This window comes from Bemisia tabaci, chromosome 5 (assembly GCF_918797505.1).
Source record: "Bemisia tabaci chromosome 5, PGI_BMITA_v3".
NCBI classification, from domain to species: Eukaryota; Metazoa; Arthropoda; class Insecta; order Hemiptera; family Aleyrodidae; genus Bemisia; species Bemisia tabaci.
Window position 1 is genome coordinate 40,152,427 of NC_092797.1, and position 16,135 is coordinate 40,168,561.

Here is a 16,135-nt window from a genome sequence, read left to right on the forward strand (position 1 = left end):
ATATTTTTCGTCAGAATTCTATTTAAATGAAGGGTTTAAATTTATAAGTAGGATATTTTGCTTCTGTACCATAGACCAGCAAAATGCTTTGGCTTTAATTTAGAAGAAATATATTTGACTAATTTTGACTTCGAGAATGGATTTTCAACTTTGGCATGAAAGATTCATTGAATTAAAGTAATCTCATCTCTCCTTATTTATTCTCATAAATTCTCATCATTTCATTTATATGGATAATTGGACCGCATTAAACAGAAAGGAAACAACCCACAGCTATTGCCAAATTTAACAGGAGAATTTGATTTTTTACGAGAGAACGTTTGTGCGGATTCCTTTGCAAATTTTAGGGAATTTGCTTTGTATTATGGAGAAAATTTGTAGAAATTTGCACAAAAATCCGCACAACCGTTTTCATGTAAAAAATTAAATTGCCTGATTAAATTTGGCAATAGCTGATGTGGCTTGGTTCCTTTTTGTTTAACACGGTCCAATTTTAATGCTGCATCTACACTGTGAAGGGGGTGGGAGAGAAGGGGAAAAAAGGACAGAGCCCCATGCCTCCATCTGTAATCAATTCAACAATTCCTTTCCTGTCATTCTCGCAGCTCTGTACTAATTTTCTTTATTACATAAAATAAAGATTTCATCAGAAATGTCATTTGTAATTGAGAAACACGACTAAAATGCACTGAAGATCAATATGGTGGTACAATTTTGATCTTCAGTTGTCATGAAAGACTACAAAAATAAGACCCTCAAAAAATACTCATTATAACAATTTATTTTTCGAAACAAAGAACATATTCAAAATTAGGGACTAAAAACTTAAGAATAGAATCCGATTACAAGAATAGATAAAATTAAGGAGAGACTTTATTTCTGGTGCTTATACCCTATGGATAGCTAAACATGAGTTACAGCTTAGTAAAAGATTAGGCTTTAGCAGCGAGAGATTGGAGATCTGCAAAGCACTTCTTCAAAGATTCTTTTTCTTGCTGAGGGGTGATTGATTTTTTGACATTATCAATTATCCAGTTCACCATGTGCTTGTGAGCAATACGCCGATCAATGGTTTGAATTTGTAATTGGTAGTCCAAACGTCTTTTAACCTAGAACAAAAATTCATTTCATTAAATTCTGTTCCTCCAAGTGGTCCTTCACAATCACAACTCTTATCAAAACTGAGCTATCGGTGGTTACACAAGGTTAGTAGCTAATTATTTGTTTTCATTCCATGACTTCTGAGTAAATCCTGACCAAAGCCTAACTTGGAATCACAAAGCACACAATTACACATTCTTATCAGAGTACCTTTGTACAGGAGAATAATGGTATCTCGACCCCTTTACTACAGAAAAAGTTCTCCGCTCTCTGATTGGTCAGCGAGTTTGAGGCTTTCACGATAGCCCCTCTACTACAAGTTTCGTCCAATTTAAACAAACAAGATGCCGAAAATTACCCTTTTAGGCCTTGTTTCCACACGACATTTCATAGGATTTGTCCCAGAGAAACATCTCCCATGTGAAGTTGGGAATAAATATTGAGTTAGTCAATACTAGTCACAGTACCTAGCAGAGTCCTTGTGGAGTCCTAAAAGCTACTCTGAGAGAAGTATAAGAACTTTTTTTATTTTGTTTAACAAAGAAAAAGCCCAGAGGTTTAATTCCTACAATTCGAACTTGGAACAAATCTCATGAACATCTTGTGGAGACAAGGCCTTAGTGTGATATCATTCAATTCTCACCCGATAATACGAATTCCTCTTGTTCTGGTTCGTTAACATTGGGTCAACTTGGGGGCCCCCTGAAAGTCTAGAACTGATGAGCCAATCAGAGAGCCACACAGGGATGGCAATACTCTCCCAAACATAGATAGCTAATTCTAATGTGCTGAAGAAGGGCTATTTTAAACCCTTTTAATTTACAATTTGTGGTAGTTACATACTTTTAGCACAACTGCTGGTAAAAATTTACATTATTGGCTGATGCTTTGACAGCAACTGCATCAAATATGAATTGCAGCAGAGACATGACACAGTCAGAAGAGTACCAACAGTAGGAGGAATATTTTCAGAGATCACCTTGGTTTTGTCAGTGGTGGTTAGATCAGAAATCAAAGTACACAACTTATAGCTCATTTTTCATGAGTTAATATAGTTCGAAAAAATCTGGGAAAATTCCAGTGGACTAAGTGCAATGAACTCATCTAAACAACTGATCAGGATTATTTTTGTTGAAATTAAAACTTATTGAGGAGAAAAGAGATAAGAGAAGAGAATATGTCAGCATACTTGTTGGTAGACTTCGTTGGCACGTCTCCTATATTCTGCTTCCAATTGCATCAAAACATTTTCCTTCTTTGCCACGAATATTTCTTTTTGAGATTCTGAGCGCCAAATTTCCTTCTCAAACATTTTTATGTTGTCCTCATGAGCTTGCATATTCTTCAATTTCCAGTTTTTCATAATATTTTCCTCTCTCTGTAAAATACAATAAAGTCAAGAATAGTAAGTAAAAGTGAAATACTTTCACATAACATTATGTGAGTCTTCAATGATAGAATAATAATTACCTAATACCATAAGGAACTGTTGGAGGTTCAATTAAATAGGACTTCAAAATGTATCATGACAAAGAGCCCCTAGACGTGGTAAGAAACGGCCTTCTAGACAAGGTACAAATTGAGGGATTACAGAACATGATTTCTCTTCAAAATTTAACAAGGAAAAGGAATTCACAAAACACAACTTCTAGAAATCAACCTTGAAAAATGTCAACTTTTTTTTTTTTTTTTTCTTGGGGGATGACAATACTTCCTCTCTACCCTAGGGGAGCGAGAGAGTAAAAATATAAGTGTTTGTACATAGTACAGAAATATATATTTGTGTACAGAGGGTGTCCCAGAGCGCCCGCACCAGGCCTATTTCTTGTTTGATTTAGGTCGGACGAAGTCGGCAACCGCAGGGTTGAAAACGGAAATGACCCCAAGAAATCCTTATTTCATGGTCTTGATACCCCTCAGCATCCCTAGGGGGATAAAGGGGGGATCACGATCCTAAAAGTTGGGGTTTTCGATCGAATTTCAATTAGTTTTCATTAGAATTGAAAAGAACGGGAAATTTCATGTGAAATCGACCCCTAAAAATTCAAAACCAGACCACTTTGCGCTCTAAAATGATCCCTTAAGAGGGGGACAGCGACCCCGCCCCCTCCATTGTTTCCCTTTGGTCAAAAATTGATGCAGATTCTCCGGATAAAGATGGTTTACCACAAAATCGACCCCAAGGAATCCGATTTTTATGGTCCTGAAGCCCCCCTAGCCTCCCTTGTGAGGGGGGGGGGGATAAAATGGGTGTCACAATTTCCCCCGACTTTTGTAATTTTGCCTTCTCCATTTGCCCCCCAAGGGAGGCGAGGGGGGCTTCGGGACCATAAAAATCGTATTCCTTGGGGTCGATTTCGTGGTAAATCATCTTTAACCGGAGAATCTGTATCAATTTTTGACCAAAGAGACTCTATGTAGGGGGCTACTGCCCCCCTCTTTGAGAGTTCATTTATGGGCGTAAAGTGGTCCGATTTTGGATTTTTAGGGGTCGATTTCACGAGAAATTTTCCGTACTTTTCAATTCTAATGAAACCGAATCGAAATTCGATCGAAAAACCCGACTTGTAGGATCAAGACCCCCCCTTTACCCCCCTAGGAATGCTGGGGGGGGTGGGGGGGGGGGTTTGAGACCATGAAATTCGGATTTCTTAGGGTCGATTCTATATTCTACCCCGCGGTTGCCGACTTCGTCCAACCTAAATCAAACCAGAAAAAAGCCTGGTACGGCTCTGGGACACCCCGTATATATAAAGACAATGATTAGAGGAAAGATACAAATGAAATCATTGATGGCATCAAAAGTTAGGACCAATAAACTGGAGCTAATTCAGGTACAGAGCACACCCGCGGAGGAAAATTTGACTGACAACCCGTTCTTGAGTTCTCGAGTCACCGGTTCTCAGAAGCGGCCGGTCCAGATGGCTGCGGGCCAAAATGCTAGAAGTGCGTTTGCATTATTCTTTTTCATTATGCTGCGCCATGACTGTAAATTTTCCAGAATTTGAATCATGCCTAACAGGAGTATCCTAAGACTTTTTATGAGTACCTATAGTGATGAGAATGAAATGATTTATTACTAGAGAAACATAAATACCATTCTTTCGTTCAGTGTCTCTCAAAAGATCTCTGAAATTCCTGAATAGTTTTAACATAATCCTCCTTGGTCAGGTGGTAAACTTGTTTGATTTGTGTACGCCAGAGAAGTAGGAAACTCTACTCAGGATGGAAAACGCCTCCATGAATGTTAGTATGGCATTTTTCATTTGTACAATACAGGGTTAGAATTTGTTGACTGCGGGATGAGCCAAGCTGTGGCTCCGACCGGCTGCTTCCGAGAACTGGCGACTCAGGTCGCCCATCCAATTTTCCCTCCACGGTGCCCCATACCTGAATTAGCTCTCGATTTTTGGTCGTAACTTTTGAGACTATCATACTACCACGATGAAATTTTGCACTTGAGCTCTTAGTGGCTTCGTGCACTTGCTATAATTTTTTCAAAATTTTAAAAGTTTAATTCTTTTAATTAAAAAAATCCTGTATTTTGGCCTGATTTGGCATGGAATAACCCCTGTGAAATTTCCAAATAAAGTATCTCGGTTTGCATCGTTGCAAATTTCCTGTCATACTTTATAATTTAAATGGAAAACTACTCAGTGACAATTCTTTAAAACTTTCATAATCTTTCTTTTAAAAGCGAAGAAAATTTTGTGAAAACTTTAAGGAATGATGTTGATTTATTCACTTTCAATGATATGAAATGAAAGCAGTAATTTTAAAACACCGTAAACATGATATGTTTACTATGGATAGGAATAAAACCAATTCATGAGTTTCTATCAATACTTTTGTTTCCATTACACGCATGTCCCTAAGTAGAATTCAGTATTAGACCTGGGGAAAGAAAAGAAGAGACAAATGTTACATCAAAGAACAGCACCATTCAACATAAATTTACAAATAACTAATGGGCCAACTGATGATGTAACATATATCTCTCCTTTTCTTTCTCCACTTCTAATTAATTGTTTTTTAAACTGGAAGAAATTGTGAAAACATCATCAAAGTCATTCAATGTATGCTAGTAAGCCAAAATTGTGTTTCTATTTTGGTGAATTCTATGAAGGACTAAGATCTTGTAATCGATTGGCGTTAGTAACCAAAATGACCACTCTCTCCGTATGAAAGTACTTTCTATAACTAGACAAAATTCTATTTCTGCAATTACTCACTTCCATATTGTCTATAAAGTATCTGGCGATTAAGTCTCCATATTTGTAGTAAGTACCGGCAAGGACGGTAAAGAGACAAGCTACATAGGGCAGATCGTGATCCATAACCCAAATTTCTTTGCTGAACAAATACATAATATAACCGCCACCAAGAGTGTAGGGACCTGGAAAAAAAGAGCAATGAGAAAAACCTTATTAATATCAAGTGGAACATAGCTGCTCTGCAATGAGAGAATATTTTGAGCCTTGCTAAATCAATTTCTCGAAGTACCTGCGCTAGGATTTGCATAAAGAAAAATTCGATGTCTTGTTGGTGATTTATTGGGACCTTTCGTTCTGAAATACCAAAAGTGTACTAGTCCTGAGTAAAAGTAAACCTGTTTGGTGTACCTGTATGATATGTTGTTTGGCCCATGAAACTGATAAAATGGCAACAGAGGGCACATTTTCGTCGGTACTGAAAACTCGATCATTAGTGGTAAAGGTCTTCACCCCTTCTCATTAGAACTACTTTGATGAGATTACCAAAAATTAGTAAGACACCTATCTGGAAACTATGCTTCCTGAGTTTCATTCACACTGGAAAGATACAAAAGAGAGGTAGAGAGAGAACTAAATTCTCCTGGAAACAAAAAATTCTTAACAAGAATAGTTTCTGTTGATAATTTGATTAAAAGTAAAGAAATAATAATAGAACAATGGAACGCACCAGTTACTCCAAGTTTATTGTAGAGCATATCAAACCAAGATTCAGGGATGAATAAGAATCTGCAAGGGTCAGCATGTAGTTTGATTGTCGGTCTGGGAAAATTTTTTTCATCTCGCTCAGGACCCTCTGTGACCATTACGGGGATTACAGGCTTTTCCCAAGGTTTTGCATCAACCACATACTTTTTGTATGCTGCTTCAAGGGGCGATTGGGATGGAGCTGGTGGAGTAACCTGAGAAGAGCTAAAGACGCGGCTTGTGTGCCTCAAATTCCCTGCAACAAGGTAAAAAACAGAGAATATTATCACATCTCTAAATAGCTATATTAATTCAGGTCCAAATTTTAGAAGCGTTTTCATCTTGCAGAAATAGTCAATTTACCTCTTTGCTTGATTTTCAACCAGCAGTCTGGGGTGAACCAATTTATGTGTTTTTACTGACTAAACTTGAGGAAGTGATTGGTCTTCTAAGTTAGAAAACTGCTGCGATTTTTGCCCCCCTCAAATAGCTCCCAAGGGCTAATCCCATCTAGAGCTTGAACACCGTATGTTGAGAGAAATGTCAAAGTATTGTTTATGTCACCACCACCAGTGGTGCCATCTGACTGCATGTATTGACCTGTTGAGTGGTGCTAATTCTGAGCTAATCAAAGATTGATGTTTGTCTCAACATACAATGCGCGAGCTCTATCTTCACAGCGTTTCAAGTGCCTGTGCCTGAAAGTCGTTTGGTTTACCTGAACATACTGTCACTAATACTGAAACACTACAAATTAAACTCCATCCACCTATAGGGCCTTTTTTTTATCCGAACCACAACGGGACGCATCGTTTTTATATCGCGTCCCACTGGCGCGATCCAACTGTTCCATGTGTTCCAGTGGAACGCTTGGATCACTCTTACGAGGTAGGTTGAGGTTGGTTCAGGCTGGTTGAACCAGCCCGAACCGCTATCATTGCGATCCATGCGTTCCACGGATAAAAAAAAAGCCCTTATAACACCTCAGTAGGAGATAAGAGGAACATTGTGGAAAGATTAACTCAGATGAGCCACCTATAACACCTCAGTAGGAGATAAGAGGAACATTGTGGAAAGATTAACTCAGATGAGGTAGGTGTCACATCAAAATAGATTAGTTCATTTAAGTGCTTGTGAATTTGTTTTTACACAGCATAAATTTACATTCAAGCCTGTTTTGTATAACTTGGCCCGCTACTGTGATTAAACGGCTCTTGACATTGTTTCTCTTCATTCTTAGGAGGTAAATATTTAGCGGAAAAAAGGAGATGCAGACTGAACGAATATGGTTGAGGATAAACAAAGATTACGGTGGAAGCTAAGCATAGCATCTAGAGCTAGCGCATCGTTTGTTGAGTCAAACATCAATCTCTGATCAGCTTTGAATTAGCGCCACTCAACAGGTTGATACATGCAGTTAGATGGCACCACTGATGAATGGTGACATAAACAATACTTGGAAGTATGTCTCAACACACAATGCACAAGCTCTAACGTGAGGGAGACAAATGCCAGCGCATGAGTAGTTTTGATAGGGTTGAATGAGGGGCATTCAATGTGCAAAATTAAATGAAGTATAACTCTGTTTACAACTGTCCACCTTCGAGAACTGTGATGCGAAATTATAACGACCTCAAAAGAGACCTCCTGCAATGCTTCTACTTAGTTCTACGGGAGGCTCTCAGTGACCAGGATTAGGAGAGTATCGACACCATGATAAGAAACGCTCATCTTGGGCGCGTACAAACTTGACTGAATTACATTCTGCTGGGTGCACTGCATACGTTAATGACGCTTAGTCCGAAGGTGCACGGGCGAGGAAGAGCTACTGACTAAGAATATAAGTTTGGAGTAAGATATTGGTAAATAACCTTCATCAATATTCTGGGGCATATAACCTAGAAAGAACTTGATACTGAAAATCAATTAAACTGTAACTTACCAGCACGTAAAAGCTGTCTCGCCAACATTTTGTCCCGAAAACTAAAATTTCAATTCAGTCGCGACGGTAAAGTCACAGAATTGGGAAAAGTGCAACTGAGGCTGAGCGATTACGGGATGGGTTCCGAGCGATTCAAGTTGGAGCTTTCCTCGTCAAGAGAGGAGAGGTCAGAACCGAACAGGCAGGGTAGAAGTGACGGGCACAACGTCGACTCTGGCGAACGGCGATTCGATGACGTAGGACAGGTACAGACGCTCTACATAATCGATTTTCTTGAATAGTGGAAAATATGTCTATGTCACATGAAAAGTGTTGGAAATCATATTATGAATTGAACTAAATAAATGTAAGTGAAAAACGGACATCGTCCGTTTTCCTTACTCGTTTTAGGAATTTCGGAATAAGCTGTTATCGCAGCCATATTGTACCTGTCTACGTCACGGGATGAACAAATCCTCAAAATGCGACCACCTCCTATTTCTTTATCTAATGTCGGTTCTGTTGTGATAAAATTGAAAATGCCGTATGAGCATTTAAATGTTGCCAAATTTCTTTTTAGAGAATAATAATTTTTGAAGAATGTTATCATCTGTTTTCCTTGAAATACTTGAAATTTTTAGACCAATTAACAAAAAAACCTTCTCAAAAATCTGAATAGAGATATTCCTTAATTATCCTGAAAATTAGTGATTGGTCAAACGGCATTTGACAACGCCTGATGCCTCATAAGACGTATTTCCGTGGTATGGCAGCGTTGATCTTATTCTTATCTGTTATCATTCATATCACTTAGCTTCAGCTGGATTTTCGCTTTCCGAGAGCCTTCGTTCATTCATTAACTATTTTAAACCATTGAACTAAGACATAACAATAAATTTTTGTAGACTGCTGTAGAAAATTTCATAAGCACAAAGTAAATTAATTAATTTAGAAGTGTCTGCGATCAAGTGTTAGTCATTACTATAGTGTGGTATTAAATGGCAGCCGTCGGAGAACCTTTGACACTAGCTAAAGGTATTGCATATAATATTTTTGTAATTATTGGGTTGCTTGGAAGTAGATTTTAAAGCAGGAAAATAAAGAATCCAAATCATTCCATCTAAGTTTACAATTGTGTTAGCTGGTGGCTCAAGTACTCTTGCTTCGATATGTTACCAGTTAACTCTTACAGTATCAAATAAATGGTTCCTTCCCTTTACATACTTCAGGTATATTGGCGATTTCTCCTTGTTTTCAATGGATACTTTTCATTTCCATCAGCAAAATAGTGCTAATGTGACTGTAATATCTTTGACTGCTTGCTTTTGTTGGCATTCCTCAGTGTGCCTCTTGCAATCGAGGTTATGTTTTAACAATAGATTTGTTTTTGTCGATCTGATTTACCTATTCATAACAGAAGCAAAAGTCCCAATTCTTGTATTGGCACCACAGTAACTCCATCACCATCAGATATTTTGTCAACGATGCTGACTAACGACAATTCGACGGTGAAAGTCGGCAATCACATAACTCGGTTTGCGACGTCGCAGACTTCCTGTCATACTTTATTTTTTAAATGGAAAACTACTCAACGGCAATTCTTTAAAACTGTCATGATTTTTCTTCTCAATGCGAAGAAAATTCTGCAAAAACTTCAAGAAACAACATCAATTTGTTCTCCTTTATAAAAATGACGTAGAGGCGGAGATTTTCAGACACCGCAAACGGGTGATTGCCGACTTTCACCGTCGAATTGGTCACAAGGTGTAAGTGAAATTTTCTGTACATGAGAAGCCAATGAAAGCAAAAAAAAATCAAGCATGGACACCTTAGGATATGTCACAGAGTCAACCAATTATAATTTTAACAAATAGCTTCATAATAGCTTTTTTCACTATTTATTTTCCATCTCAGTTCCCTGTTACTACATGTTCCTCTTTGGGTGTTGAAGCACTTATCCTCTGGTTGAGAGATTGAGTCAATGCCAAATAAGTTAATGCATCCTTAGACGGTAACAGAAGATCGTCTGATATAATTTTAGCATGGAAATTAATTGCGAGAATCGAGCTCGCGGATCTTCTGTCTCAGTCTGAAAATGCACTGACTGATTTAGTATGGACAAGAGGTGTCGTCAGATAAGTTGATACCATTGTTTACTTTTTGTTTGCAAGCACAGACGACGAATTTAGGTCTCTGCACAAAGTGGTGTTCGCAACTATTCACCTTGAAAACATCCGTCTCATGATCGTATCGTGAAAAAATTACTTATCAGTTTTGATTCGCGACTTATACATGGTTGTGATTTCTGTGTGGCTAAAAATTAAAGTACCACAAGGTTTGAAAGTATTTAATAACTAATCTAAGCTTGTGTTCTTGCTTCTGGGAGAGTCGGATGTTTTCATGTGGATAGTAGTTACGCGAAAATACTTGCAAACCGAAAGTAACAATGGTCAACTCATCTGACAACACCTCTGTAACTTTACAAAAAGATTCCCTTTTTGGCATGAAATTACTCATTTTGAGTTATATCCTATCTAAATATTCTAGAAGTTATCAAAATCTCTCAATGGTAAAATGTTAATTTCACTACTTTTTTCATATTGTTTCTAGATGTCAAAAGAGCGGCTGAACTACTTGAAAGGCTTCAAAAAAGTAAGTTTTCCTTTATATCCAGTTCCCATCTAAAACAATAACTGAGGGAGCCTCAGAAATTAATTCGAAACTATGTAATCCCTCTCCATTGCCTGAGAGTTTGCAAGTTTATGGCAAGCTGCGGAGCCACCATTAAAAGCATTTTTTTTTAAAGAATTTGGTCCTCATAATTAATTTTCTTATGAAAAAGACAGGGTTCAAAGTTGAAAAAGGTTGGAAGCAACTAAGAGAAGAACCAAGAAACTCAAAACGTAATGGCACCTGCGGTGCAAACAGGCACTTAGATAAAATCAGTCATTGTCTTTTATTTGTTTTCCTATGAGAAAAAAGACATTCAAACCCAAATTAGACACTTTTGAATGCATCATCAGAATGCCGAGTCAAATACTTACTCAATTATGAAAATTGTGGCATTTATACTGCCCTCCTCAAGATTATCTCTTTAGCTGCGGATGGATTATCGAAAATGTAAAACAGCATGGTAATGGTATATCATCAAAATTCGATATATTGCATGATGAAGATAGGGCTTTAGTCTCATCCCGCCACCATACAAGGGTTGTCTCAAAAGTAAGTATGATAGTGCCATATCTTTTTAACGGTTCCATGAATAAAAAACCGGCAAAAAGGGTTTTGTGTGTCACACTCTCAGCTTTCTAACAAGCTATAGAACTTTAAATTCGATCTTCTAAAACGCGGAAAAAGTTAGTTTTTGTAAAGCCTATAGCCTAAAGCCAAAATTTGGAAGGGGAACAGTACTTAAATCACATGTTCTTGTGGCATGCAAGAGCTCCATTGCCTTTCTACAATATACCTATCATCTTTTTCCAGGTGGCGAAGTGCCTGTCACTAAACTAGCTGCCTTACAAAAGGTGCTCCAGAGTGATTTTTTAGCCTCGGTGCGGGAAGTTTATGAACATGTTTATGAAACTGTGGACGTTCAAGGTTCACCTGACATTCGTGCCTCCGCAACAGCCAAAGCAACAGTGGCAGCATTCGCAGCCAGCGAAGGACATGCTCATCCGAGAGTCGTTGAATTACCAAAAACAGAGGAAGGTCTAGGTTTCAATGTCATGGGAGGGAAAGAGCAAAATTCACCTATTTACATCTCAAGAATTATTCCAGGTGGTGTGGCTGATCGACATGGTGGCCTAAAACGCGGTGATCAATTACTTTCAGTCAATGGAGTGGTGAGTCTGTGGCGTTTATTTGCGTTTCGGCAAACATATTAAATTACCAACTTCAGCTCATTATTATTTACTATTTACTTTTCATTAGCTTTAGATTTACTTTTAGAAGAACTCATCTGAAGACTGCAAGAGAGGCAAATGAAAAGACAATACAGGTCTTTTCTAAGTGCTCTCATTTTTAAAAATCGAAAGATGAAAAACTGAAACCAAAGCTTACTATAGTAACTCAAAAGGAAAGTTTAAGGTATAGGAATAATGATAACCAAAAAAATGCAGAAATTTGTGTACAACGCGTCCATAAAAGTACAGAACTGTGCAATTGTGTGTAAACTTGAATCATTGATGGCTTACAAGTAGCATGTATACTTAAAATAGTGTATTTCCTTCGGAAAATACACTAATAATGAAATTGAAAAACCAGAGTTTGAGAGCTCCTGGCGATGATTCAATTTTTTCTTTTTGCCTTTGTGTTTTAAGTGATCTATTGGAAGATAAAATATTCAGATTTCAAAATATCAGTGGCAACTTTTTCCATATCTCATGACCTTAGCACAACTATAATACATTTGAATTAAATTCTGTTGATAGAGAGATGGTTTTGTTTTTTTTGTTATGAGCTAAAGTAAATTTTTGTAGGAACACAGAAACTTTTTCATTTTAGAGAGACAAAGCTCATGCAATCACTGTTTAAATTGCAAAGAAATATACTCTTTGACGTAACTTTGATTGCGACCGAAACTAATTATTAGACTCATTTTCAGCATGTAGTAGTCTCCTGTTTTTCTACCTTCACTCTCAGACAAGTCACGAAAACTGTACCAAAATTAGGCGCTTCAAAGATGATACCACGGCGCGGGTGAACATATCCTCAGAGGAGTCATTCCATCCAACCCCTGTTCACATGGACACTACCTTCGCAAAATTCAACATAGCTGACGCCAATCCGCCAAAACCTATGAGACGGGACGATGATTCTAACCACCTGATAACAATCGGGGTGTTTACATTCACATTTTTTTCGCGTTGATAGATATCTGTCTTGATTGACCTCAAGCTCTCCTCAATTGTACGCGGAAGCGTCCGCCATGTTGAGCAGGGATTGAATAGTACGACTCCTCTAACGAAATGTTCACATATGCCATAGTATCCTTTTTGAAGTGGGAAGCTTAAAAAAACGCAAATTTCTCACGCAGATTGTGAAGTTTAGAGTACATTTCAAAGTTTGCCGATGCACTCATCGTAATTTTTGAGACATTATTTATAAGGAACAACTCTTATTTTTGCTCTAGCAAAAGTTTGCAACAGGGCCATTGTTGCACTGTTTTGTGAACAAATGATTGAAACCTCTGGCAAGGTAGTATTCTTACAAATTTTTTATTTATAATTGTGAAGAGATAGCAGTTTTAAACCTCTCTCTAAACCTCCGAATTCGCGGAGAGAATTTGTTCAAAATTGGAGATTCTGCAAGCAAGCACGGGAAAACTGCTGTCTCCCCACAATCTCAAACAGAATTTTAAAGGCAGTGGCAACACGTCTGTTTCCAAAACTAAGGAATATTTCACAAATGGTTTCTTGCAAATCACTCTTCTATCATTTCACATTCTCTTCTGGAAAAAAGTCCTGAAGTTATCTTTTTACTCAGCCCTTTCAAGAATACATTTTCTACTCTGTTTCACTGAAAATATCTCTAAAAATCTCTTCATTTCTGATTGCAGTCTGTTGAAGGGGAAAACCATGAAAAAGCAGTGGAACTATTGAAAGCAGCTCAAGGTTCTGTAAAATTAGTCGTTCGCTATACACCTAAGGTCCTTGAAGAAATGGAAATGCGATTTGACAAACAGAGGGCGGCCAAGAAGCGACAGCAGTTCCATTAGAAGCCCGAGTATGTGAAATAGTGTGCAATTATTTAGCACCAAGTTGATTTAACAGTATTATGTGTTCAGCTCATTCTTTTGCACTTTGCAAACAAGTCAAAGAAGGAAAGGCTGCTCCTCAATTTTTATCCCTTGTTTTTACTCCATGTCTGTGTCTCTTTGACAAGTGAAATGTATTATTTTAAATAACTCCAGGCCAATTCTCACGCCATTTCAACTATTGGCATCAGCAATGAATTAGTCACAATTATTTTATTCTTTTTCAAGTTTTTTTTGTTCATTTTAGCATTTGTTCAATGCGTGGCTAGAATAAAAACTACACAATTAAGTTTTTTACTTAAAATTTTTAAGTTTGTTTTATATGGAAAATGCATGTTCACAGATCTTTCCTCACACTTGCATTTTTCTATCACAGCCTGAGACTGGCTGCTTACATAATTTTATCATGAAACTTGACCTCTGAAACGTAGATCAAGACATTAGTTTGATGTTCACTTCTCTTGAATGTTTATGTTCTATATGTGTACCATACCTGTTTAAAATTCAAAGAAATTTTCCAGGATCAAATACCATTAGTTTCTTTGCTACCTTTAAAGAAACAGTTACATCCAGTTTCTAAGAAAGATATCAATTTTTAAGTTATAGTAGTAACGTTAAAACTCTTCAGCAGCGATTGACTATTTTGAAATGAAATCTCAGTATACATTTGACTTTACTATAACAATGTTGGCTCATTAATATTCTTACTGAACATTTATTTTTTTCACTAACAAGCAAAGTGAATTTACTCATTTTTTTACTGTGACAGTCCTGGTAGGTCCTTGTATTTTGAAACTATACTAATGTAAAAGAATCTTTTTATGCTGGTGGGTGCAGTGAGAGTTTATTGAGCACACGCAAATTATTAAGAGTAATAATAGTGAATCGGAAATAATTTTGAACAATAACTGCAAATTTTTGAAAAAGAGGCTTTTACTGACAAAACTTTGACCACATCCAATGTACCTTCAAATCATCTGCATTTTATTCCTTTCTTCACTATGGTAATCACATGTCAAAACTAAAATTAGCAATAACTATCGTTCAGAAAATTTACTGTTATGTATTTCACCTTAATTGTAAGCTTGAGTTGTTCTTCCTGTTGTACAATATCAACCATGATCTTGTATTATATTCATCAACTGTACATGAAAATTAAGCCTAGTTAAAAAATAAAAGACTAAGTTAATGCTATCTGATTAGCTCATGAAATCTTTTTAATTCAAAATCATATCATTACACCCTGATCTATCGAAAATAATTGTAATATTTTGGCAAGCCTTTATGATCTCTCTGTATCTTTAAACATGTTGTAACATGTCAACAGAAATGCTATGATTTGCTCAAGTTTCACCCAGCAAAATCACTCCTTAAATCTTACTAGGGTGGTTAGGTTGTGCTGTTTCAAAATAAAATTTGAATATGTGATATGTGTCATGTATCAATATGCAACTCAGAGAAGATTACGGAGAATCTATTCATGTTTCAATTTCAATTGGCTTAGTTTTCTCCACAAGATAGTGTGGTCCCAGCACTAATCTACCAGCAAGCAACTCAATTCAGAGCATCAGTCCATACTTTGAACTAACCCATCATGAAGAATATTACTCATATGGCACAGGCCTTACATGGGTACCCGAAAAAACAGAGTGATCCAAAATTCCTGCTCCACAAGCGCCAGGCATCAAACCTGTAACTTTAGGTCAAATTGAAAAAAGAGACTTGAAATTTTGTGAGTGCTCCTAGGTCAAAGAAAACAACTTTTTGACACCCCCAAAATTTAAAGGGACCACCCTAAAAATAGGCAAGAACCCTAAGGGTTACAGAGGTGATGAGGGACTCCCAAATCATCCTGCATAAGGGAAGTCAAATATTTTAAATGGCGCTCTTTTCCATTACTCAGTATGGTTCAAAGCAGCTCTGTAAAACCGAAATCCTTAACTCAGCAGGACTTTTAAAGAGAATAGAAACAAAAGGGTTTTTTATGATTTCTTGACAAATTTCTGGGGACTTGCAAAAAATTATGGAGGTCTGACTAAATTCTAGAAAAATCTATTTTTCTTCCTCCTCCAATTTTTCAGGCAGGTGTATCTCTATCACTTGCAAAAAAAGAACCAACATATTGTCCTATTATAGGTTCTGCTCAAAATTTCAGATCTACACCAGAAAAAGCCCATCTTTTGAATGTTGAAAAGAACCCAGCAGATCATACGTATGGAATCCAAAGACATTTATATTGCATCCATGCCATTCCCCCGATTCAAGGATACTTGACAGATAAATTAGGGGAGGATTCGGTTGGTTTTAAGGAGTCACTAGCTCTAAATAATTATCTGCATGACAAGCAGCTGGTGTTTCCGAAATGTCTCAATTTAATTTACAAAAAATTATTCTGGGATG

At 37.2% G+C, this 16,135-nt stretch overlaps 2 protein-coding genes across 2 annotated transcripts; one reads left to right on the forward strand and one right to left on the reverse strand.

The window, feature by feature from the left end:
• Window positions 1–763: 763 nt before the first annotated feature.
• On the reverse strand, window positions 764–8,171 carry ATPsynB (ATP synthase subunit b, mitochondrial). Its single transcript, XM_019056937.2, has 5 exons — window positions 8,002–8,171; window positions 6,043–6,315; window positions 5,334–5,497; window positions 2,291–2,479; window positions 764–1,109 (listed from the first exon to the last, which is right to left on the reverse strand). Exons 1-5 carry the CDS (start codon window positions 8,027–8,029, stop codon window positions 933–935), a joined length of 831 nt encoding a protein of 276 aa, XP_018912482.2. The 5' UTR covers window positions 8,030–8,171; the 3' UTR covers window positions 764–932.
• Window positions 8,172–8,759: 588 nt separating this feature from the next.
• veli (L27 and PDZ_signaling domain-containing protein veli) lies at window positions 8,760–14,937 on the forward strand. The gene is made up of 4 exons (XM_019056854.2): window positions 8,760–9,015; window positions 10,591–10,632; window positions 11,464–11,822; window positions 13,538–14,937. Exons 1-4 carry the CDS (start codon window positions 8,979–8,981, stop codon window positions 13,694–13,696), a joined length of 597 nt encoding a protein of 198 aa, XP_018912399.1. The 5' UTR covers window positions 8,760–8,978; the 3' UTR covers window positions 13,697–14,937.
• Window positions 14,938–16,135: the final 1,198 nt, after the last annotated feature.

What these genes read in the sequence shown, in the direction of transcription:
- ATPsynB (XM_019056937.2), bottom strand. Translation starts at nt 8,029, where the DNA reads ATGTTGGCGAGACAGCTTTTACGTGCTG. An exon ending in CAATAAACTTGGAGTAACTG is followed by an intron (nt 5,498 to 6,042) that starts GTGCGTTCCATT and finishes CTTTTTTTCCAG; the next exon opens with GTCCCTACACTCTTGGTGGC. An exon ending in CCAACGAAGTCTACCAACAA is followed by an intron (nt 1,110 to 2,290) that starts GTATGCTGACAT and finishes TTTTTGTTCTAG; the next exon opens with GTTAAAAGACGTTTGGACTA.
- veli (XM_019056854.2), top strand. Translation starts at nt 8,979, where the DNA reads ATGGCAGCCGTCGGAGAACCTTTGACACTAGCTAAAG. An exon ending in ACTTGAAAGGCTTCAAAAAA is followed by an intron (nt 10,633 to 11,463) that starts GTAAGTTTTCCT and finishes ATCTTTTTCCAG; the next exon opens with GTGGCGAAGTGCCTGTCACT. An exon ending in TACTTTCAGTCAATGGAGTG is followed by an intron (nt 11,823 to 13,537) that starts GTGAGTCTGTGG and finishes TTCTGATTGCAG; the next exon opens with TCTGTTGAAGGGGAAAACCA.